The sequence below is a fragment of the Arachis hypogaea genome, chromosome 14 (genome assembly GCF_003086295.3).
Source record: "Arachis hypogaea cultivar Tifrunner chromosome 14, arahy.Tifrunner.gnm2.J5K5, whole genome shotgun sequence".
NCBI lineage: Eukaryota > Viridiplantae > Streptophyta > Magnoliopsida > Fabales > Fabaceae > Arachis > Arachis hypogaea.
In genome coordinates, this window is record NC_092049.1 from 123,124,915 (window position 1) to 123,150,399 (window position 25,485).

The following is a 25,485-nucleotide window of genomic DNA, read 5'->3' on the forward strand; positions in this document are numbered from 1 at the left end:
TGATCTGGATTTCATATTATGATTTAATGGAACAACTCTTATGGGTTATTTATCAGAAATAGTTTGTTCCGATTAGTGGGGTGTTAGGATGCTGAGTGCGAGGTTCTAACCTGTGAACAGTGTGCTCTCTTCTCACGAATCTGTAACCTGTGTGAAGGGAGTAATAACATTATAAACTTGAGGATGTGATTACAAGCTGCCTTGAATGAACCTGATGTATTTGTGGTGGGGTTGAGCTTAGATTCTTGTTATCCGATAAATGATGATTAAGATAAAATTAACCCCCCCTTTTTTTTTAATTTCTTTTTCTTAGAAACGAAACACATTTTCCTCCATAACCCTTCTCTACCCTCCAACCAAACATATCTTGGGAGTAGGTTATCTACGTGGCCAGAAATGGCCTTGGTCCCAGGATCCAGTGGTCTCCTAAGAGACTTGCTGCCGTTTAAGTGTAACTATGAATATCATTTTAATTGATCGTTTGGTAATGTTGGTTTCATGGGAAGTTTGATGCTGCGTTGAAGTGTCTATCTAGTATATACTACATACCCTACAACACTTAGCCTGTAAGTTTGGATCTATCTATATGCTATTGCCTTGTTGGCTCAGTTTTGTACAAATCATGTTTTCCCTTCTTAAAATATAACTTACCCTGCTCAACTTAATTTAACAAATATCAAGAAAGAAATGGTAGTTGGAGCTGGGATTTTATTTATGATTGGTACTATGCTTTATAAACTTGATAAAAAAAGATGATATTATGAAACCAGCACTTCAAAATTATTCATATACTCAAGGGTAGAGTCGTATTCTGAGGTGTAAGTTTAATGTACTTGTGTGAATCGAGTTGAAAATAGTCCAAAATATATTTAGTCAAGAAGTTCACAGTGAACGGACAAGGAATGAGTTGAGAGAAAGAGAGTTACTAATCAGGTATTTAATCTCAAACTGTAAAAATTGCTAGTCTACCATTGATTATGTTAGTAATAGTTAGTCTTTGATTATGACCCATCTGATTCTCATTTCAAGGCTAAGATGCATGCAAGAAATTTTATGTTATGCATATAGATACATGTGTTATTCCTTTGTATGTACCCTATCAGCTTCTGCACAACCAATATCATAGTTGGTATTTTTATCATATATGCCAAAGGGAGGGAGTATCATGATATCGGTTTATGGTGCAGGGTGTCTGTGGATGCAATAAGTTTGAAAATGGTTCAATTGCAGAAGTTTTAAAAACAATAGTGAAAAAGGATGGATACAGAGGGCTCATGCGAGAATGGATTCGAAGGATGTTGTTCCATGCTCTTGCAGCCGCAATCTGCTGGTCAACGTACGAGGCTAGGAAGTCCTTTTTCCAAGAATTAAATCAGAGTAAAGACAGTGGTTAGTTTATTTGTCAACATCATTAGTAAAGAGCTTCTTCAATCAGCGGCATGGCCTAGCTTTTCAAGTCCTGTGGAACCCTGAAGGATTACATAATTATGAGGCAGGCGTTAGCTTCAGTTAGGGGGTACATTCTTTTTAGTATTGTACACCCTGCCAATTTTGATAAACTATTCTTATAATTATATTTTTTATTATTTTTGTTTAGCTCATTGTAATATTTATACCTTTTACCACAAGGTTATTCCTTGAATACATCCCCTATCCCACGCTTATAGCAAATCCATAGTTTAAGGATTCATGATAATGCATTTGTTTCTTTACCTTTGTATTATTAACATTTGACTGGAAGGGTGGCCCTTAACACTTCATGGAAAGTTCTCTCCTTTGAAACAACTCTTTGGTGTTGAGAATGAGTTTATAGGACCCACCACACACAAAGACTTCAAATTTTAGATTCCCACTCTGTCTTTTTTGCATTTCTTCAATGATCAAATCCATTGTGTGGTTGACTCTTCAACCCTTTTAGGTAGTTCTTATTATTATCTTGTTTTTCTTGAGATTTATACTTTTTAACCGGTCATTTTCCTTAACAAGGTTTTCAAGAGATAAGCATATCAATGGTTTTTGGAACATGCAAATGTGCCATGAATTTTTCTTAACCATTGGCCTTATTATTGCCTTCTTTTGTTTGATATGCTACCTGACACTACAGAATTTTTATTTGTTTGTGGAGGTTTTTTAGTAGGAGTTATTAAAACTTCTATAGTATATTTTATTATAGTATATTTTATTTATGATAATTTTAAATAATATAATAAAAATTCCCACTATTATAATACTCTTAACTCAATTAATTATTAAAAGGCCAAACCAAACAAATTTTAACTGAACATACAAAAGAAAAATCGAGTATATACCCATTTTGGTCCTCAAAGAATTTCAAACTAGACATTTTAGTCTCCAACTAAAATTAATTACTCGATTGGTCCCTAACAATTAATTTCATTAGTCACTTAGGTCCTTGGCTCCGTCAACTCTAATGGAAGACAAAATGGTCCCTAAAAATTCTAACATGGGACAAAATGATCTCTGACAACTCTAACAAGGGACAAAATGATCCCTGACCCCTATATTCGAAAACGACACTGTTGTTCCCCAATTTTTATCATATCTCGCATAACCCTAACATTCATACTCTCTTTCTTCACCTTCACAGTCTTTTTTTACATCTTTTTCTTCCTCCTCTTTAGCTCCAAAATTAAATCATGGTGTAATTGTCACACGTGTCGCACCTACCTCAACATGTCATAGACCATACACTTCCTAAATCTTTGTGATTGGTACATCCACCTCCTCTGCACTTCACCCACCAAAAGCATCCACTTCCACATCTTTGATAACATCATTTCCAACCCCCACAACGTCCACGACATCCTCAAGACCAAGTTCCACAACTACTCCAAGCGCACGCCTTTCTCCACTCTCCGGCAATCAATATAGATTGTTGGACATTAGGACATCATGAGAAGATTATCCTTCAACATCATATGCAAATTCTCATTTGAAATAGACAACGAGTACTTCATTCCTTCTTTTCCGGAGTCTTAACAAATGACTTGCTATCTGGATTCATGGGATCCATCGAAGACGACAACTAGTTGAGAGACATAGGCATTAGTTTTCTGAGTATGAATTGGTTGAGAACAAGTTGAGAATTTTTTTTTCTTTTTTTTAGATAATTACATCTCCATCTAATTCCAAAAAAAGTGGGCGTAGTTCCAGAAAATAGTAACAAAAACAGAGCAATAACTACAAAGAAAACATAAAAACTAGCATAAAACAGCAAACAGGGAGCAAAAGATTGATCCTGGCCAAAACCAAATCACACTCCAATCCACCAAGATTGATCCCCACAACTTTCATATACGATCACATAAAAAAAATAAGTGATGTACCGTCTTCAATCTATCCTTACATAAGACACAAAAAGATTCTGCTTCTGGTATAATCTTAAACTTACATAATCTATCTCTAGTATTCAATCTTTCTAAAATTACAAACCACATCAGCAACTCAACCCGTGGAGGATTTTTTTTCTTGCGAACATTAAATTTATAGAGTGTGCATTATGTAGTTTGAAGTTACAATGCTAGACTGTTAGTGTTATGCGAGATATGATGGAAATTGGAAGATAATAGTGTTGTTTCCGAATAAAGGAGATCAGGGACCATTTTGTCCCCTGTTAGAGTTGTCAGGGACTATTTTGTCCTTCGTTAGAATTAATGGAATAAAAGACTTAAGTGACTGACCGAATTAATTGTTAGGGACCAATCGAACAATTAATTTTAGTTGGGGACTAAAGTGTCTAGTCTGAAATTCTTTGAGGACCAAAATGGGTATATACTCAGAAAAATCAGAAGAGTTCTAAGAGAGAGAGAGAACGAAAGTCTGGACCCTAAAATATCGATTCTAGCCACTGCCATTCATCTCCTCGCCGCCGTTGCCACCATGTCTCCTCCATCAAAGCGTCGCCGGTGGAGTTATGAGGACGAGGTGATCGTGGAGCTTCTCAATTCGTGTAGCTCTCGCCTCTCGGAATAGTAATGCTTTAGATCTTCCGCTTCTGCGTCGTCTTTCACGGCGGTTGCTGCCGCTGATTCTGCTTTTGCTCCAGCGGCTTGAAGCACTCAGAGAGCGGTTTGGGTGCAGACCCGGTGGCGCTAGCTGAGTAGATCTGTAAGGCGAGTGAGCGAAAGACTTTGGAAGCTTCGATTGAAGCTGCGATAGTGCGATCGAAGCTATCAAATCTTGTGGAACTAATTCTCATGTCGTTCCCAGTCATTGAGATGAGGATTTGTTCCTACTTTGTAAAGGTTTCCATGAACTGAACTAGGATCTTTAATATATCATTGTATAAAAAATAAAAAAGCTTTGATGGAAGTTGTAGTCATATCATCTTTGATTGTTTTTGTTCTGTTGCAGATGAGTAACTTCACAAAGCTTTCATGAGGTACAATTTTTTCTTTTATTTTTTGCTTCAAGTCTTCATTTTTTTTTGGTTTTGCTGTGTATTATTTCAGGCATATACGAGGGAATTACAGTTTAAAGTGGATCATTTGCTGGAAGAGAATGCAAGACTCAAGACACAGCAACAAAAGGCATGCATCATCATTTATATACATAATAAATACACACATTTTTGTTACTAGTGATTTTGTTTGTTTATGTTTTGCTTTAATGGTGATAGTGTGATGATACAACTATCTCTTTTTTGTTTTAGTAATAATATAGTTGTGTATGACTTTCTAAAAAAAAGTGTTTTACCAAATTGAGGTTACAAAATGTGTATGTGATTGTTGCAGCTATGTGAAGCAGCAGTGTTGAATCATCAGCAAAAAAAGAAGAGTACCCTGTACCGAACATTTATTGCACCATTTTGAGTATATATCTAGATTCTTAGTTAGTGTGCCATTAATGCTGCAATGCAATTCATGAAAAAAAAAAAGCAAGCAAGTTACTGACCATTAATTAAGGAAAGTTGCAAAGACAGAAAATTTGTAGGAATCCCTGGCTTAAGGTAAAAGGGGAGGTTAGGTGAGATGATGTTATATATAAAGGTACACAGCAACCAGCTTTTTTGACTAATTAAGAGCATATATTAACAATTATCAATATATATAATATTATACAGTTGAGAGTAAAGTTACATGGTTAATAGTATGCTTTGTTTACTTCTTACTTCTCTCTCCACTTTGACAGTTGAGGGATGATTTAATAACAATGCTTATTGCTGGTCATGAGACAACAGCTACAGTTCTTACTTGGGTAACTTTCCTTTTATCTCAAGCATGTTAATCTCAAAGTTGATATAATTGCCTAGTAGTGAAAGACAATTCTGGATCTTTGGTTATCGTAGCTTCTCTTCAGATTTTTCTCTTTGGCCAATACCATCTTACTGATTATTGAACTCACTACAGAACCTGGACAAAATGAGGAAGGCTCAAGCAGAGGTAGATTCACTGCTGGGTACAAGAACACCAACTTACGAATCACTTTAAAAACTGCAGTAGGTGCTCATTTCATGTCAGATTTTTACTTGCTTCCACCTGTTTGATAGCCAATATTTTATTAGGAAATATAAGATATATAAATTTATCATAAACGGTCAATAAATCTTATTTTCTAGGGAAAAGGGAAAGGAAGAGAGGGGGGATGCCATGTCGAGATGAAAAACTGGCAGCATTAAAATAGGGACTCTCTTCCCAGAAATTAAAGAGTCATTACAACACGTTTAAATTGAAGATAATTGAAATCCCCTGCTTGCTTTATTTGAATTGTTTTTTAACTGCTATGCGAGCTGTTGGTCCAACTCTTCTCAAGGACTAATCTCTGTTAAAGCTTTATCGCTTGATCAACTTGTAGGTTATGCTTGCTACTGTCCGATGTGAAGAAATTGCCCGGGAGAAGTATAAAGCTGCAAAGGAGGTATTAAGAGCACTTGAAAAAAAGGGGACTCATATTTGACTGAATTAATTGATTGATTTTATTCAATCTACCAACATAAAGATATATATAACTGCTACTGCTGTTTAAAATTTCATCATAATGAAGTTAATTATTGCCTGTATCCTTGATCTATATATGAACCTGATTAATTCTAATTGCTAGTATGAGATATTTAAGGTGAATGATTATAAGCTAGCTAGCAATATTATTTGTGCATTCCTAATTACTAATGCTAGGGAAGTTTCTTTCAAATCAGGAATTGCATCAACTGGAAGAGGATATGAAACGTAGCCCTACTGAATATTTGAACAGGCTCAGTTCACAAATTGATACTTGTTTGTCAGAGTGAGTACAATTGACTTTTCATGACACCGTAACATTAAATTCCTTGTTCATATTAGACTGCTAGTAGTAGCAATGGTTTTGATTGTTCTATGTGTTGGAAAAAGAAGGCTTCATACTTTCCTCCCACTTTAGTTGGAAAAAGATTGATGTTGTAATGTAAGAAATGAAAACCTACCAGGTTCTAGCTCTTAACTGCATGCTTATTGTTTCCTTTGTCATCATTCGTGAAATCGAATAGTAAGGATGGTTGTGAATTTAGGCGTAGTTTATGGGTTAATATTCCACATAAGTTATAACACAAAATGATATAATGAAGATGGAACATCTCTCTGTTTATATTATATATTATTATATTAATTAATGGTGGTTTAGTAACTATTAATTCGTGTCTTGCGTCTAGGTCTCTGTTTGCTTCTAAGGCGATAAAAGCCGGAGATTGTATTTTGAAGGTTTCTTATAGAGTGGTAGGCATCCACTCTTAATCTTTCCTCGAACTATATGTTATGGCTTGCTTTTTATATGTCACAATGACAAGTCACTCTTGATAACATAGTATTTGTAATTGGTTTTGTAGCAAATAACAGCAGATAATATCCCTGCTAAGATCAAATCTCTGATCAGTGAGGAAGTTGCGAATGTTGCAAAACTTGCTGTTCTTCTTCTAATTGAGGGGAAATTGGGTCAGGTACCATTGTTATCATGTTCCTGTAAAAGGTTTCATCTGAAATTTGGGAATTGTTGAACTTTTGCAAACTTTTGAGTTTTGCTCTTGGTAAAATCTAGAAGCTTGCTTGTATGTCTGAAATATCTCTCTCTGTATGCAGGACTCTCAGTGGAATCCTTATATCTGCCGTCTACCATGGCAAGAGGAGCTGCATAACACGGCAGGTTTTCTTTTCATTTTAGTTTTTGAGTAATGATCTTTATCTTTTTAACATGGTAAAAATTGTTCTTGTTACATGGTGTATGACTATGATTTATTTTTCTTTTACACATTTCATTACCTTGTGCTATTATAAACTATATTATTAACTATTGTATTTCTTTTGATCTTAGACTTTTTTGAATGAAAGTGAGCGGGAGATGATTCATCGAAGCTCGGTTTATTGGGAAACAATTAACCAAAAGTCTCAAATTGAAAGGGACTTCTTGGCGATCAGGCCTGTAAGTGCTTTGTGTCGGCTATATATATATATATTCTATCTTATGAAATGCAAGTCATTTTCTGCCAGGGGAGGAATACACATATATAATAGGATGAAACATCTTAAGAAAAAACTAATCAGAATATAGAAACTTTATACTAGAATAGGTAGTCTTGGAGTATGGAGTATAAGAGGTCATGATGAATTGATTACTTCTATATTTGAAATTTAGAATCATCAAGAGTTCTTTCAATCAAAATTAAAGAAATGTATTGAGGACAGTAGAAGAACAATGTTTGAGATAGAAGATCTTGGGGTTTCTATTCTTTAAGATTTGCATGTACAGCGACAGTCTCTACTGCAAGCAAATAACACGGTAGTGTTTAGCTTTCTTGAATAACTAACGATTTGTCTGCGTTTCTTTTGGTAATTAGTTATATTTTAAGAACTATACACCCCTGAAATAAAAACTTAGACAGTATTTTGACTTTTATCTCTGGAATTTGACTCTCATGTGGTATTTGTATAGTGTGTTTCTAGTTTCTTAACTTTATTTGCGGTTGAAGATATGTTCTTTTGTCTATTGATGGTTATGTCATCTCATGCAGCTTTATGGAGTAATATTCTATAGTTATAATCTCTTCTATAGTTATATTCTATAGTTATGTTCATTGTTCAAGAGTTTGGACATAAGTCTGTATTTTATCATGTTATTTTTAATATTTTGTAGTTGTAATTAATGTGATTGAAAAATGATGGTAGTGTATTATATTTTGCTTTAAAGTATTTCTTTTATTTTAATTTTTTTTATATTTTTAATGTCTTGCTTAAATATTTTTTTTAATAATAAATGATTAGTAGTGTAATAATAATGTAGATTAATTTTTAAAAATTATATTGATAGGTTTGAAACTTCCACAGAATAGCTATTATTTTTAAAATGAAAGTCTTTTTGTGGGGGTTTCAAACCGCCACAAACATTGAGCAATAACTGCCATAAAAGTTCAATATCACCTAAACATACACAACACCCTCCCCCTAATAGATTGTGGAGGTTTTTAAAAATCTCCACAAATTTAAGAACCTCCACAAACCATTCGATGGGGGTTATAAAATCTTGTAGTGTGAGAAAGATTAATAGAAGATTTTTTTTTTGTATCCTTGGTTGTATATAGGGGTATCGATATTTTTTTTACAATCGAAGGTGGAGATTAAATAATAAATTTTATAAATTAAAAAATAATTTTAAATAATTAGAAATTGGAGTTAGTGTGATTCATATAAGGGTATCCATATTTTCCTTTATAAGGTAAAAATTGTAAAAAATTAAATGCACTCTTGATGTGAAGTTGATATTTAAGAATTATTAGGTGATTTGATATATTTATCATTTAACAATTTTTAATAATTAATTTCACATGTGAATTTTTACTTTTTTATAATGAATGAGTAAGATTAAATAATTAATATTGTACACCTTGCCAATTTTGATAAATAATTCTTAAAATTATATTTTTATTATTTTTGTTTAGCTCATTGTAATATTTATACCTTTTACCACAAGGTTATTCCTTGAATACAGCCCCTATCCCACGCTTATAGCAAATCCATAGTTTAAGGATTCATGATAATGCATTTGTATTATTAACATTTGACCAGAAGGATTGTCATATATTCTGGCAACTACTGTGTTAGTATACTCACTGGCTCTTTAATTTGTAGCTCATCAGAAACAGAAAATTAATTATATAGAATATCACATTATACAACACTCTCTAAATGCATGATGCACAACATAACACTCCGTAGCAAAGCATAAATATTTCCATGATTCAAAAAAACTGTCAATTTTAACAAAGTAGTACATTGAAAAATTAATATACTTGGACAATCTGAGTATATTAATTTTTCAATATATTACTTTGTTGAAATTGACCATCATTTCAAAACGGAAGCAGTAACTTTTTCTTTACCTTAGACCTGGCCTCCAATGAATAGGAAGAATAAAAATTTGAATCCATGGCATGAATTCTTGCCAAGTTAGCTAATGCCTTTGCTAGCAACAAAATGAATTTCAGGTTAGCGAAGCTCAAATGGTGGTTTCTAAATTCCTCCAAATGGATCAATCAACAAGAAAGGAAAGAAGGAAGACAATACCAGCCTCAGTAACATCTCTGTTCGTAGCAATGGTTGAAACAATTTCATAGTCAAAAAGACCATCAGACCCCATGACAATTGTATCTCCCTCTATCAACTCCACATTGCTTACCTGTTTTCCCAGCTGAAGAGGTTGGTATGAGAAGACATAACAGAAAGAACCACAAATATCTCGAAGCGAAATTTAGAATATATATCAAAATTGCAAAGCTGTGTGCAAAGGCCAGCACACAATTCTGAGTAAACATTACATGTCTTGGCCTTAACCAAAGGAAACAATGAAGAAGTTAAGATGAATGTGAAGTGGTACCGCTGCATCAAGGTATGTTTGGCTGGCCCTCTCGGAGCTCAGTTGGAATGGACAGTCAAAGTAATGTTCTTGTGGTAAAAGTAGAAAAAATTAAACTGCCTGGAAAAAGAAAAACAGCACATAAGAAAACACTTGCTTGATTTTATACCTAATATTTCATTATTATTATTATTATTATTATTATTATTATTATTATTATTATTATTATTATTATTATTATTATTTATGTGACTACTAATTTTGTATTTTTTTTATCCTAATATAGTAATATGTTAAGGAATATAAGAATCAACATCTTTAATTATGTTTAAAAAAATATAATAATTTATTTATTTAATAATAACTAGGTTCATCCTATTTAATTTTAATAATAGAGTTGCTACAAATAAAATAATTTATATTTTAATTTGTTTGAGTAAATCTAAAATAAAAAAAATCAAAATATTTGAGTAATTCATATTTTCTTTTACTCTAGTATCTTTTTTAACATTTTCTTTTGACATCTTTATTTTTGTTCTATTCTAATAAATCTAGTTTAATTATATATATATATATATATATATATATATATATATATATATATATATATATATATATATATATATATGACTTCAATTTCAGATACGTTATAATTCAGATTTTACACAGTTATATTATTTTAGATATGTTGTAGAAATTTGATATAATATTTTAAATATGTTTACGACACATCTAAAATAACAAATAACAAAATTAACTTATTAACTAAATAATATCACCTCTTCTCTTTCGTATCCAATTATATCTTAGTTTCATATGTTTATGTTTAAACATTATTTTTTCTTTTTTTCTCGTGTGATTATTTTTGTGGTAGTTTTTTATTATTTTACATATGTTCATAACACATCTAAAATAATAAGATACCACATAAAATACTTTTGGTACACATCCAAAATAATAAGACAATACATAAAATATTTTTGATACACATCCAAAAATTATTTAATTTGTGCTTATATTTTTTTAACAAAATAATTTTTTAACACAAAAAATTCGTTCAAATAATCTATATTTATATTTTTTTAATATAAATAATTTTATAACACATCTAAAATTATAAAATTACACACTAAATAATTTTTTAACACATTCAAAACTCATCCAAAAATGATTATGTTCATTATTCTTATTAATTAGAACTGAAAAAATTATATATACCCATCTTAAAACCGAAAAGAATTTATTTTAATGGGTAAAGTATATTTTTTATCTTTGATGTTTGGTAAAAGTTTCAAAAATACTCCTAAGTTTTATTTTATTTCAATTTTATTCCAAAAGTTTTCGATTTGCATTCAAAAAATTTAAGACTAATCTAACAATAACGCATAAAAATTATACTTGATTTGCTTGTGTTGAGGGTTGTTCTTATAAATTATTGTTGAATTGGTCTTAAATTTTTTGAAAAATTAGCCGTCAAGGGTATATTTGATGCAAATCGAAAACTTTTGGGACAAAATTGAAACAAAATAAAATTTAAGGGTATTTTTGAAACTTTTATCAAACTTTAAGGACAAAAAGTATACTTTACCCTATTTAATTTTAGTTTAGTTAAAATTTGATTTTGTTTTGTTAGATTTAAATTTAAATTTAAATATTTTAATTTTAAAGAGATATAATTTTAAAATTTAAATATATAAAAAAAGGTTTAAAACATAATATCTAAAAATAATTATTATAATGAATAATAAATAATAACTAATTAAAAGATAAATTATAAATTTATAATAGAATATTAGATACCTGATTGCACACTTGCACCGATACTTTGTTAGCTCTTTTGAAATGGAGTCCACTGGGGCAGCGGCTAATCACAAGGGAAAGGGAAAGCTTCATTATACGGCCATGGATTCCTTGCTCCTACATTTTTATAGGTTTATCATTAACCATCATAAAAATAATTACAAAATGTACCCCATTTTTTTTTTGAAAAATTTATTAAATAGATTTTAATCCCTTTAACTTTTGTTATTTATACTTTTTCCCTTTTTTTTTAGTTTCAGATTCAAAGGCATTTGGAGAAGAGAGGTCTGCTAGGGTTTCTCTCTTTATCAATTTCTGCTAGAATTTTCAATCGCTGTCTCTCTCTCTTCCTCTTCCCTTATTGGAAATCTCAATATCTTCCTCTTCCCCTCGCTGCCGCAACCTGCGTCCGCCGCCGCACAACATACCGCCGCCGCGCAAGACGCCGCCGCCGCCGTGCAAGACGAGAAACTGAGAGAGATTAGAGTTCTTGGAGAGCATCAACGAGACTGATTAAATCTCCTTCCGAAATAGAGTTCTGAGTTTTCTCCTGAGTTTTTTTCTGCCGTCGCATCTGACTTTCTTCTATTTTGTTCTGTTGTATTCTGTCAAACAACTTCTGAGTTTTCTTCTGTTTTCTTCAAACCAAACCCTTAGTTTTGGATGTGCTCAAATTTTGAACCATTGCATAACCCAGTTTCAGGAAAGATGAAAAGGTACAGAACTACAGATTTTAAAATCTCTCAGTGTTGAACTCTTCATTTCAACGGATCCTACTGTAAGTTTCTTCCTCACTGTGGTTCACTTTTTGATTAGTTAGGACTTAATTAAATTGCATGAATTAATTTGATAGGATCATAGCTTTTTCCTTTGCTGTGTAAATAGATTGTGTTTGTTGTTTGTATATTGAATTAGTAGATTACTGCTAGAGTAGGAAGGGATTTGAGCTGATTTAACACGTCTAAGAATCTTAACACGTCGAAAAGTTTTCTGAAGATTCTCTCATCATTATAAGTTGAACCTTGCATCATCTAACCAACCATCCAACAAAGAAGAAAGAAGAAGAGAGCCATCATCAATCATGGCTTTGAGTTTGAAGGAAACTTTCTATATATCTCATGGATCACCCATGTTGGCCATTGATGATTCAATTGAGATAAGAAAGGTGCTCAAATCATGGAAGAACATCTACCCTCAGACCCCCTCTGCCATTCTCATCATCTCTGCTCATTGGGACACTCGTGTTCCATCTGTCAACATTATTGAGAAGAATGACACCATTCATGACTTTTATGGATTCCCTAAACCTCTCTACCAGGTTTCTTTCCTTTAGATTCATTCATTTCCTTCTTTGTCATCCTTCTTATGCAAAGTTTCATTACTTAAGAAAGACAACACTTTTGTATACATGTGTGGACTCAAAGGCATGGAAAAAGGAATTGATGACATCATGGTTTCACTTGCTGCCAGAGTTGGTAACAAACATGAATCCACTTTGTCACTTTAACTTGGGTTTTATCAAGAGAAAAAACTTGATTGATCATGGTGTGTTATTTGTGTTGTAGGCATTGATTGAACTAAATACAAGAGGCAATTGAAGAAGGCAGAGCAATGGAATGTGAAAGTCTACTAATTTATATGATCACTTTCTGTAGATATAAAGCCATGTTAGTTTTCCTATGATCATCATGATTTTCTCCTCCTTCATGAAACCACTTCATCATTTTGAGGGTCATACAAATAATATAGATGAAGGCAACATTGTTTTATTTACCTATTTCCCACCATATCTTTTGTGAGGATTTCTTTAATACCATATAGTTTCCTTAATAATTAAAATCATAGTTTCGACACAGTATAGTTATAAAGCAATAATTTGTTTTCAGTAAGCTATTTTGTATCACTTTTGAGACATTTAAATTTAAATTGAAACTAAATTTGATTTCACAAACATTAGAAACATTCAGTAGTGTTGGTGCTTGAAGGTGGTCAATATAAGGGTTAACTTGGCCATCAATAAATGAGTTTATGGTGGCTGAAGATCATGCCAAACCCCTTTAAGCTAGCCAAGCAAAGTTTCTTAATTGAATATCTTATTCTTGTTTAAATGAACTATGATTTAAATTGTTTCAATGGAACCAAATTTAGGTGCTCAACTGCTCACAGAAACTATATGCATATATAATCAATGAGGAAAATGCTATTTCAGATAGAATTTTTAGTTATTAGCAGAGCTAATCTTAACAAATTATTTTGTTATTTGTAAATTATCAGTCTATAAATAGGAGTTTTAATTTATCTTTTTATTAAATATCAAGAAAAAAATGATCTTTATAGTGATTTTTAATTCAAACAAGTACAAATATCAAATTTCCAATTGACTTGTATATAAGAAAAAATCTTTATTCAAATATATGGGTTTAACATTGTCTTGTGATATGAATTAGCAATCTGGTATATCCAAGAAAAAATCTGGCCAACAGATTATTACTTTTACCATAACAAATGAAGGAATCAAGATCTGGAATATCTCTTGGAATCATAAAATCAACGAGGCATTCTGTTATTTGCTTGTTCTTAGTACTGTAATTATGCCTTGATCTCATTATCCAATTATCTTTATTTGATTATTGTCTTAGTGATAAGTTGGAATTTCTGATGAGAAACAAACAATTTGCAAACCCAGCAGCTTAGTTAGATCATGGCTTCTCCTTCTCAAACTCACTACAATGTTGCAATGCAGGTCCTTCTCAAACATCTAAAGGTCGATTGTCATTTTGTTTGACAAAAAGTTCAAGCGGGTGTGATGAAATTACTTTCAGTTCCTTCTTCTCAACAATTGACCGACATCCTTATCAAATCTTCCTCCACTCAATCGTTTCATGCTAATCTTTTCAAGTTGAAAATTCTTAACCTATATCATCTTCAGCTTGTGGGGGCATATTAAATCGACTATCTTCATATAACCAAAAACAAACTCAAAAAACATAATCAGCATTTCCTTCCTTTCTACTACTATTTTTCATCACATGTTTCTATTCTCATATATTATTCTAAAAATAGTGAGTCATCATAATTCTGTTAGTCATTAGAAATCTCATAGATTTTAAAAGATTTAATGAGTAGTAGATTTTACATAAATTGTATATATATTGCACTCACCTTCTCTGTTTTTTAATAAGAAAATAGAAACACATTTTTTTCTCTGTATATATCATCGTTATTTACGGAAATAAAATATATAGGTTATGAATAATTTATATTAACCGATAAAGTAAAGGAAATTAGTAATATATAGAAAGATAAATTAGTGTAAAAACTAATGAAACATAGCTTAGTAATTTGTCTTTCAAAAAAAAAATATTAAAAATATCTAAAAAGATAATTACTCATTCCCAAATGTCTTCATGCTGTGCTTCCACCTTGGTCCTATATTGCCAAGTTCCACCTTGGTCCTATATTGCCAAGCATTTTCTTGTATTACTTTTCTGCTTTAAGTTTTTTAGCAAGTAACAACCCTTTTCTTTATGTTCTGAGTGAGATCAAAGTGCTAATAAGAGGAAAAAGCAGTGTTATTTTCAAAAGAAAGAAGAAAAACTCAAAAAGGTGGTTGTGGCAATTCATCAAGTACAAAATGTGCATGATGAGATAGATGAGGTGTTTAATTTTCTCTTTCTCTATTGTGAAAGGCACTTTCCTATGCCAGCTGCTGCATCAGCACACAGAAGAGGTTTTGGCCATTTGTATAGAGTGGTGTCAAATTTATAGAGAGAGAGAGGTACTCAAATCCATAGAACACGAATGTGAGAAAATTTATTTATTAAAAGTATTGTGTTTGGAATCTTAGGGTTCTTAATTGCTAATGACTTGGAACAACATGACAACTATTTTGGACAAACCATGTTCAGTGGCGCCATTAAATACAACAACATTACAAGCCTTATAATAATTAATAACTATTCATTATTTCAATCCTTTCATTCAACTGTAAAATCTGCATATGTTTTAAATTTTCAAACTTGTATCATGTCATTAAGATACAAGGTCAGAGGACCATTTTGTGACACTTGATTCTCCGTATAAAAAAAATTAACATGATTTAACAAAAAATATATATATATGCTTACAAGTTACAAGAGCATAAGAAAAACACCTACTTGTAACATAGGATGGTGGTGAAGTCACAAGATATGAAAGCTGTGATATGTTTAAGAACTAATAACCAGAGCACAAATGAAGTAGATATGTCACATATATGGTATATAATAAATCAAGTGCTACTTCATCCTAACCTTTTGATGTTATCAAATAGTGATCTGCTAGAGTGAAGACTCAAAGAATCTAGATGAAGTATGATTGGCCCTGATTCATCACCTTTATCCGGGATACAAATAATGATCAAGCTCCAATGAAGACTGTGTAACACCCTAATATTCAAATCCTTATGCTCGAGTCATAAGTCAATGATATTACGGTGGTACGACTCTCAGGTGGATTTTTAATATATAAATATAGGTAATTTCGAAAGGAGTATTAATCAAGAAGCCTGAAAAGAGTAGAAATAAAATCGCAAAGACGTATCACTCACATTTCGATAACGAAAAGATAAACTGCTAAGCCGAACGCGATATACGGACAAGGCATAAAGGAGATTAAGAGATAGATAACAGATAGATATTTATAGCATAAGTAAATATCCACTAGTCGCGCCCCGCGAAGTTTAGGCCGGCTAGGGTACAGTATGAAAGTAGTTGACAACAGTATATCCTAATCTCTCCCGAAGGAAACATGAGAGCCTCTATAGGCAAATTCAAAGAGTTCAATACATAATATAATCTTTCCAAAACAAAGGTGGAGAGATTCTAATCAAAACACAAAGTAGAGGAAATAAAGATCTTCGCCGTCTCTCAGACGACCCACAACTCACTTCTGAGCACCTGGACCTGTATCTGAAAAACAAGAGATATATACGGAATGAGAACCCCGGGCCCATGGGTTCCCAGTACGGTAAAAGTGCCAAATAAATACAATGCACTGCAATAAAAACTCACTAAGCATCCTAAACTTCTTCGCCAATTATTCATCCTAGGTTCTCGCTAATCCATGAATAGGCAACTGTCGTAAGGGGATACTAAATCTAGTTCCTGTTACACATGTTTCCCAACTCGCTGACTCTTCCACGAATCAGACTCAAAATTATAAGCAAAACCATCACCAGTTGTTCTGCCTCAGCAATTTTGTATCAATACATCATACTCTCACCTGGAGCCAGTGAAACCACATCACTGCGTCTTCCCAGGGGCTCAAATTATCTCATTCAATAATCACCATCATCATGCAATCGCATCATCAATTCATCCCATCAAGAACAGCCCTCACACCCACCGACACCAGCATGAGGGGCCTCTCAATTGTACAAACACAAGCAATACAGGCAAGTAATACACAAATATGGTACAAGTAGAACAAGTAGCATATAGTCAGATAACATGGCATATATGATGTAGAAATCCAAAACAAATGGCAAACCCAAACAATTCAAACATATGCAAATGATGAATGCCTGCCCTATGGCTGATGATATCATCTGTCGGTTATATAGCCAACCCGACATGTCCTGGTAACTAACTATTGGACCGAAACACCCTTTGCGGAGCAAGTAGGTTTGAGCTACAACCCACTTGCTACTACCCGCTTAACCCAGAGCCAGTGGAATAACCACTACTGCGGCTACTACCCAGGCGGGTGTTTAAAAGCTCAACCTGGAGCGAGTGGATTCACCACTACTGCCGCTACTACCCAGGCATCACCATCTCTGACCTGGAGCAAGTGGGACGAACCACAACCCTTGCTACTACCCAGGTATCTTAAGCATTGACCCGGAGCAAGCGGGACGAACCACAACCCTTGCTACTGCCCAGGTATCTCAAACATATATTCATTCAATCTCAATTCATATTATAAATCCTCATTGTTATCAAATCTCAAACATTAACCTGGAGCAAGTGGGACGAACCACAACCCTTACTACTACCCAGGTATCACAAATACACATTTATTCAAAACTCCATAATTAAACTCATTTATCATAAACATCCTTTCCCGTCTCATACCCGGAGCAAGTGGACAACGCCACTGCCTACTACCCGGGGTCACACATCACATTTCAACCTTTTTCATTATTATCCATTTAACACATTCATTCATTAATCATATATGCATTTATACTCAGCCATAAACAATAATGGCTTTGCCGTAACCCGACAATAACTCAGCCATCCGGCCCATGGTTCAATCAAGAACCGGCCATTTATCAATAATTATAGCCTTTCGGCTCATGGCATACACGGTACTTCCACCGTCATCCTCCATATCTCATATAATCATATCTGATCATCATTGATCATAACCTTTTCCCTTGCTTCACTCGCAAGTTACCACATCCCCTAGCTCCTTCCTCATTGCTAGGCATACCATAATGATTTAATACATAAGGGGTGAGATCGGAGGCTTAGAAGTATGAGATTTGGCTTTAAAAACTCAAAAATCAACTTTGGCATGAAAACAGGGCCACGCGTACGCGCACTCCACACGCACGCGTGGATGACCAACAACTCATCGACGCGCAAGCGTCATACGCGCGGACGCGCGGGTTGAAAAATAGCAAATCGACACGCAAGCGTCAGCCACGCGTACGCGTGGGTGCTCTTGCGCCCCAGGCACAAAACTGGTACAACTCTGGCACAACTCTCTGGAAAATGGCTGGGCATTTGGTGCAGCGCATCGACGCGCTCGCGCACACCACGCGTACGTGTGGATGGTGCTTTCTCGAAGAACGGCGCGCACGCGCTAGGTGCGCCTACGCGCGTAGGGTCGTTCTGTTAAAAATTTTCCAAGTTAAAAGCTGCAGAATTTACAGATCTAACCCCCAATCTTCTGACGGACATAACTCTCTCATTTTAAATCGTTTTTCACCCGTTCTTCGAACGGCATGGACATCCCGGATCCAATTTCATTTCTAAACAGATTTGGCAGAAAACAGAGATCCGTAGTCCAGGTTATGTCCCGTCAAAGTATGCCCAAAAACCATGTTTCATACAAAACCACAAAGTGCCATTTTCGAAACAAGCCATTTTCAACTATTTTCAAAATCAACCAAAACATGCCAATTTCAACCCTTTTTGAAATCAATAAAAATGTATCAAAATCAACATCAAGCCATCCTCAACTCATACATTGACACTTTACCAAAATTCCCAAAACCACATCCAACCATTTAAACACTTCTCAATCAAATGGCTAAGGGATAAACATAATATCATGTCGTACATCCTTCCTCCTCCCAATTTCCAATAATACCATTTCCAATCAACCATCATTATACCTAATCAACATCATACTCACTATCACATGGTTTCACCCACAAATCAACCTTAATCATTCCTCAAGCATATATCACAACATACATATCTCTAATGCATCATCATACCATCAAGGCATCAATAATCATAATCACGTATATGATCACATAATATATCTCAACCAAATCAAACATACCTCATCTACATAATTTCACCCAAAATTACCAAATTCCACACTTCAACTCCTCAAACCTTATTATTTAATAACCAACCTAATCATTCATATATTCATTATCTGAAATTCATCCAATCACTTGTGCCATCATACAATGCACACATCGACTTACCTTTCTTACCTCTTTCTGGCCCCCGGCCCAAAATTCACGGCCTCCGGCCCAATTTTCACAATTTAAATGCATAAACCACAAATTAATACTCATTAACCAGTACATCAAATTCTCAATACACCAAGCATACAAGACCACACAATTCTCAACCCAAATCATTAATTCACATTACATACCAACTATGCATATTAGCACCAACCACTTACGCAAATCCAAACTTAATCCTAGGGGCATTTAGCCTAGGAATTCTCATCACAACACACGGTACTTAAATGAAACTTAAACCGTACCTCTTATAGCCAAACCAATTGAGCCTCTTCTTTGGAAGTCTTCACCAACCTTAGCTCCAAGCCTCATCAAAGCTCCTCAAGCAATACCAATCTCCCAATTGTGCACCAAGATCATCAAATACACTAACATAACCAATATCACATACATACATCAACCTAGGGCTCATAAAAATGACAAATCGCAAGGGTTTGAGCACTTCTTACCTCAGCCCATATGAAGTAGGGATAAAACCCACTTGGAATCCATGTTGGAGTATCCCTAAACACCCAAAATCACAAGATTTCAACACTAACTACCCAAAAACGTGTAACAGTGGGGAATTTCGAAAACTGGGCAGAGATGAATGGAATAGTCACCACAAAACTTAGATAGAATTGTAGAGGATGAGAAGAGCGACGCGTGGCCGCAAACGGCTCGTCAATCGGAGCTCCGTAGCTCAAGTTATGGTGGTTTGAAGATCAAAGAGAGTTAGGTTTTCTCTCTTCTCTTCTCTCTTCTCAAATCAGCGCCCAACACCCCTTCTTTAGGGCAAAATGAGCTGAAATGCTTACAACTAGTGTTTATATATGTTGGGTCTTGGGCCCACTTAGGCCCGGTTCACTTATTTTTGCCCATTGGCCCAATTTTGGGCCAAAACCTTTAAGATTAGTACTCTAAATTGCACTTTAAATATTTCTACCTTCCCCAATTATAATTCCTCATTTCTTAATCTTATTTACCCATAATCAATTTCCTCAGCTGTAGTACCAGACAGATCTCAGCCGGTACTGCCGGTCAAAATTTCACTGCGCGCTTTTGCACAGAAAACTATATTTTCCGACTCGGAAAAATTCACTGAATCTAAATATCATATTTAGATGATCAAATTCCAATTGCCGAATCTTCCAATCATATTCGCTCCCATTTAACTTATTATTTAATCAATTTCGGTTAGACCGGGTATTACATTCTACCCCCCTAACAGAAATTTTCACCCTCGAAAATTCCATCCATCACTGCGAGTACGCGAGCATAGTCTGCCTCTATATCCAACGCATAACAGTCCCAAGGTCCTTTTATTCTGCGCGCTTCCGTTGCCGCGCTCTGATTTCTCAATATTCGAGGTTCTCGATCATTTGTCCAATGCCGACCAATAGTCTCGTTCCTTACTTTTATCGTCTCATCAACTCACCCTATTAAATCTCAAATCATGTCATCAATAATATTTCCATCGTCGTTAATCACAGCCATCGTCCCACATCACTATAATCAATCAAAGATCATCATCACACCTTAATGATACTCCATCACTATCCTCTCTCTCTACCAAGCCAATTACCACTAATCATAGCTCAACTCCAAGCATAACCTCTAAACTTACATTCTTATTCTCAAATCCTTGAATTTCTACATGATGTGCTGTTATAAAGTCTCTGACTCATCAATCAGAAACCCTTTCATTTCTAGAAAGCAAATGAGTTTGAAATAACAATTTAACAAAATCATAAGAATCCACTTTCCTTTAATAATCTATAAAAGCATTCGAGACACATCTCTTTTGTTAAAGTTACTCATATAAAAAATCATCCTCAAAACCATAACCAATGCTCTTTCAATTTTTTTTTTTGGGAATAATTTTCAACAGTACCTCCCCAAAAATTGGAGTTTACCACCCGTCACGGGTTCCCTCAAACCAATCTCAGTACCGCATTAACATTTCAATTTAATGGTTTTCACATTCGTATTTCAAAACCAATCATTATGAATCTCAATCTAATCCCAAGGTCACTATGACCAAACATCATGGTACTCATCTCTCAAACACGACAACTTGCACTCTCTCATCATCTAAATCCAATTATGCATCAATGATAATTTCCTCATCCGCTTTAGAACCATCAAAGCTCGCAGCTGCAATCAATTCCAACTATTGGGGATCATTACTTGCAGTAACCCATTTACCCCTTCTAGTATTCGAACTTAAGATATTATAGTAAACTTTCACAGCTCCTATTCGTAGCTATCCTGTATTACTACTTCCGCAAGCTTCTGCTGCTTTATTCTGATCTCTCGTCTAGTACGAGCTCTATCACTTACTTCCTCAAGTACTCAACCACAACCTAGCATGACTGACATTTCAAATCAACGTTTCCAAATCCATCATTTAGGACCATTCTTTATCTATTTAAATCAAAGGAACTAAAAGTCACGGGTTCAATCCATTTCACCAAAAATCCAGAAATCAACCAACTACATAACAAACACAACGCATCATTCTCAACAGAAAATCATTTACATCTCAGGCATTTATCCATTTGTATTAAGGCAAATCCTTACTCGGACCATCCGGTTTGCTTCTCAATCTAATATTAAACTCAACATTCCCAGTTTTATTGTACAGGCGGTATTATAAAATCATGCACTATCCTTTAAGCCTGATTATTGCAATTACCTCAATCTTACTGTCGCAATCGGCCCGCATCCTGACTCTCTCCTTGTTGGCAATTTCTTGATACATGCCCTGGTAACCCGCACTTGTAACATATACCTAACCCCAATCGGCACGGCCCATTTGGGTGATGACTCCCACATCTCTGACAGCTCAAAACATCAGAAGCAGCCGCTGCCCGTTTTCCCTTACCATTCCTTTGGGACTCCTCACTCGTCGCAAAGTTAGTCTGTCCTTGGGGAAAGTGTTGTACGTATCCTTTCTCCTTAAACTCTCGACCCCTTGGTGCGAATCCTTGGTTGTGCTTTCTATGACTTCCTTTCTCTGCAACCCTCCTTTTCACACACTTTTCAGCAATTCTGCTCTTATTCTCTAACTCTGAAAAAGTTCGGATCTCCATTGGTCCCACTGAACTTAAGATGTCGCTCCGGAGCCCTCCTTCATACTTAATGCATTTCCATTCCTCGAAGTCTCCCGGAGCTCCTTGACACATGCGGGAAAACCTGAATAGCTCCTCAAATTTGTCTGTATACTCAGATATGGACATAGCACCTTGCTTCAGCTGCAGTAACTCCAATTCCTTGGCTGTCCTGGCAGAATTCGGAAAGTACTTCTTATAGAATTCCACCTGGAAGGCATCCCAAGTGATAAGATCATTCCCCTGTTGCAGGAGACGTCGAGCCCTTTGCCACCAATGCGATGCTTCCCCCGTGAGCAGATAGGTAGCAAATTCAACACACTGCTCTTCAGGCACCAACTGTGCTTGCAGTGCTCGCTCCATGGCCTGAAACCAAGTATCAGCTTCAGTCGGATTGGTGGTTCCCTTGAACTTAGGTGGATTAACCTTTAAGAAAGTTGCCAGTGTCATCGGGCCCTGAGCTTCCCTTCCGCCATTGCCATTATTGTTTATCTGTTGCCCAAGAGCCTCTGCAGTGGCCTGCATAGCCGCAGCCATATTCTCCAACGCCACCATAAGGTTTACCGGGTTATTCGGGTTAATTTTCGGTTCCTGTGTATTAGTACGATCTCTTTCACGTCTACGATCGGGTCCACGAGGCGCCATCTGGTTCCTATACACACTAAACAATCGATATTAAGTTGATCAGTCTCAATATCGGAAGTATAGTGCTTCAAAGTACCAAAGGTACACTCATGGACTTCATGCTAGATGTATCGGTTAGATACCCTAACTAGCACAGGCACAGACTCAGAGTATGCATTGAAGCATAAGCAGTTCCCTCCCTCAGGCTCACGAGGACGAACTGCTCTGATACCATAATGTAACACCCTAATATTCAAATCCTTATGCTCGAGTCATAAGTCAATGATATTACGGTGGTACGACTCTCAGGTGGATTTTTAATATATAAATATAGGTAATTTCGAAAGGAGTATTAATCAAGAAGCCTGAAAAGAGTAGAAATAAAATCGCAAAGACGTATCACTCACATTTCGACAACGAAAAGATAAACTGCTAAGCCGAACGCGATATACGGACAAGGCATAAAGGAGATTAAGAGATAGATAACAGATAGATATTTATAGCATAAGTAAATATCCACTAGTCGCGCCCCGCGAAGTTTAGGCCGGCTAGGGTACAGTATGAAAGTAGTTGACAACAGTATATCCTAATCTCTCCCGAAGGAAACATGAGAGCCTCTATAGGCAAATTCAAAGAGTTCAATACATAATATAATCTTTCCAAAACAAAGGTGGAGAGATTCTAATCAAAACACAAAGTAGAGGAAATAAAGATCTTCGCCGTCTCTCAGACGACCCACAACTCACTTCTGAGCACCTGGACCTGTATCTGAAAAACAAGAGATATATACGGAATGAGAACCCCGGGCCCATGGGTTCCCAGTACGGTAAAAGTGCCAAATAAATACAATGCACTGCAATAAAAACTCACTAAGCATCCTAAACTTCTTCGCCAATTATTCATCCTAGGTTCTCGCTAATCCATGAATAGGCAACTGTCGTAAGGGGATACTAAATCTAGTTCCTGTTACACATGTTTCCCAACTCGCTGACTCTTCCACGAATCAGACTCAAAATTATAAGCAAAACCATCACCAGTTGTTCTGCCTCAGCAATTTTGTATCAATACATCATACTCTCACCTGGAGTCAGTGAAACCACATCACTGCGTCTTCCCAGGGGCTCAAATTATCTCATTCAATAATCACCATCATCATGCAATCGCATCATCAATTCATCCCATCAAGAACAGCCCTCACACCCACCGACACCAGCATGAGGGGCCTCTCAATTGTACAAACACAAGCAATACAGGCAAGTAATACACAAATATGGTACAAGTAGAACAAGTAGCATATAGTCAGATAACATGGCATATATGATGTAGAAATCCAAAACAAATGGCAAACCCAAACAATTCAAACATATGCAAATGATGAATGCCTGCCCTATGGCTGATGATATCATCTGTCGGTTATATAGCCAACCCGACATGTCCTGGTAGCTAACTATTGCACCGAAACACCCTTTGCGGAGCAAGTAGGTTTGAGCTACAACCCACTTGCTACTACCCGCTCAACCTAGAGCCAGTGGAATAACCACTACTGCGGCTACTACCCAGGCGGGTGTTTAAAAGCTCAACCTGGAGCGAGTGGATTCACCACTACTGCCGCTACTACCCAGGCGTCACCATCTCTAACCTGGAGCAAGTGGGACGAACCACAACCCTTGCTACTATCCAGGTATCTTAAGCATTGACCCGGAGCAAGCGGGACGAACCACAACCCTTGCTACTGCCCAGGTATCTCAAACATATATTCATTCAATCTCAATTCATATTATAAATCCTCATTGTTATCAAATCTCAAACATTAACCTGGAGCAAGTGGGACGAACCACAACCCTTACTACTACCCAGGTATCACAAATACACATTTATTCAAAACTCCATAATTAAACTCATTTATCATAAACATCCTTTCCCGTCTCATACCCGGAGCAAGTGGACAACGCCACTGCCTACTACCCAGGGTAACTCATCACATTTCAACCTTTTTCATTATTATCCATTTAACACATTCATTCATTAATCATATATGCATTTATACTCAGCCATAAACAATAATGGCTTTGCCGTAACCCGGCAATAACTCAGCCATCCGGCCCATGGTTCAATCAAGAACCGGCCATTTATCAATAATTATAGCCTTTCGGCTCATGGCATACACGGTACTTCCACCGTCATCCTCCATATCTCATATAATCATATCTGATCATCATTGATCATAACCTTTTCCCTTGCTTCACTCGCAAGTTACCACATCCCCTAGCTCCTTCCTCATTGCTAGGCATACCATAATGATTTAATACATAAGGGGTGAGATCGGAGGCTTAGAAGTATGAGATTTGGCTTTAAAAACTCAAAAATCAACTTTGGCATGAA

The 25,485-nt window shown here is 35.4% G+C and overlaps 1 protein-coding gene across 1 annotated transcript; it reads left to right on the forward strand.

Moving 5' to 3' along the window:
- Positions 1 to 5,762: 5,762 nt before the first annotated feature.
- Positions 5,763 to 12,119, forward strand: LOC140178704 (uncharacterized). The gene is made up of 6 exons (XM_072215933.1): positions 5,763 to 6,243; positions 6,644 to 6,707; positions 6,818 to 6,928; positions 7,068 to 7,127; positions 7,300 to 7,407; positions 11,889 to 12,119. The coding sequence occupies exons 1-6, from the start codon at positions 6,128 to 6,130 to the stop codon at positions 12,117 to 12,119; spliced, it is 690 nt and encodes a 229-aa protein (XP_072072034.1). The 5' UTR covers positions 5,763 to 6,127.
- The last annotated feature ends 13,366 nt before the right edge of the window (positions 12,120 to 25,485 follow it).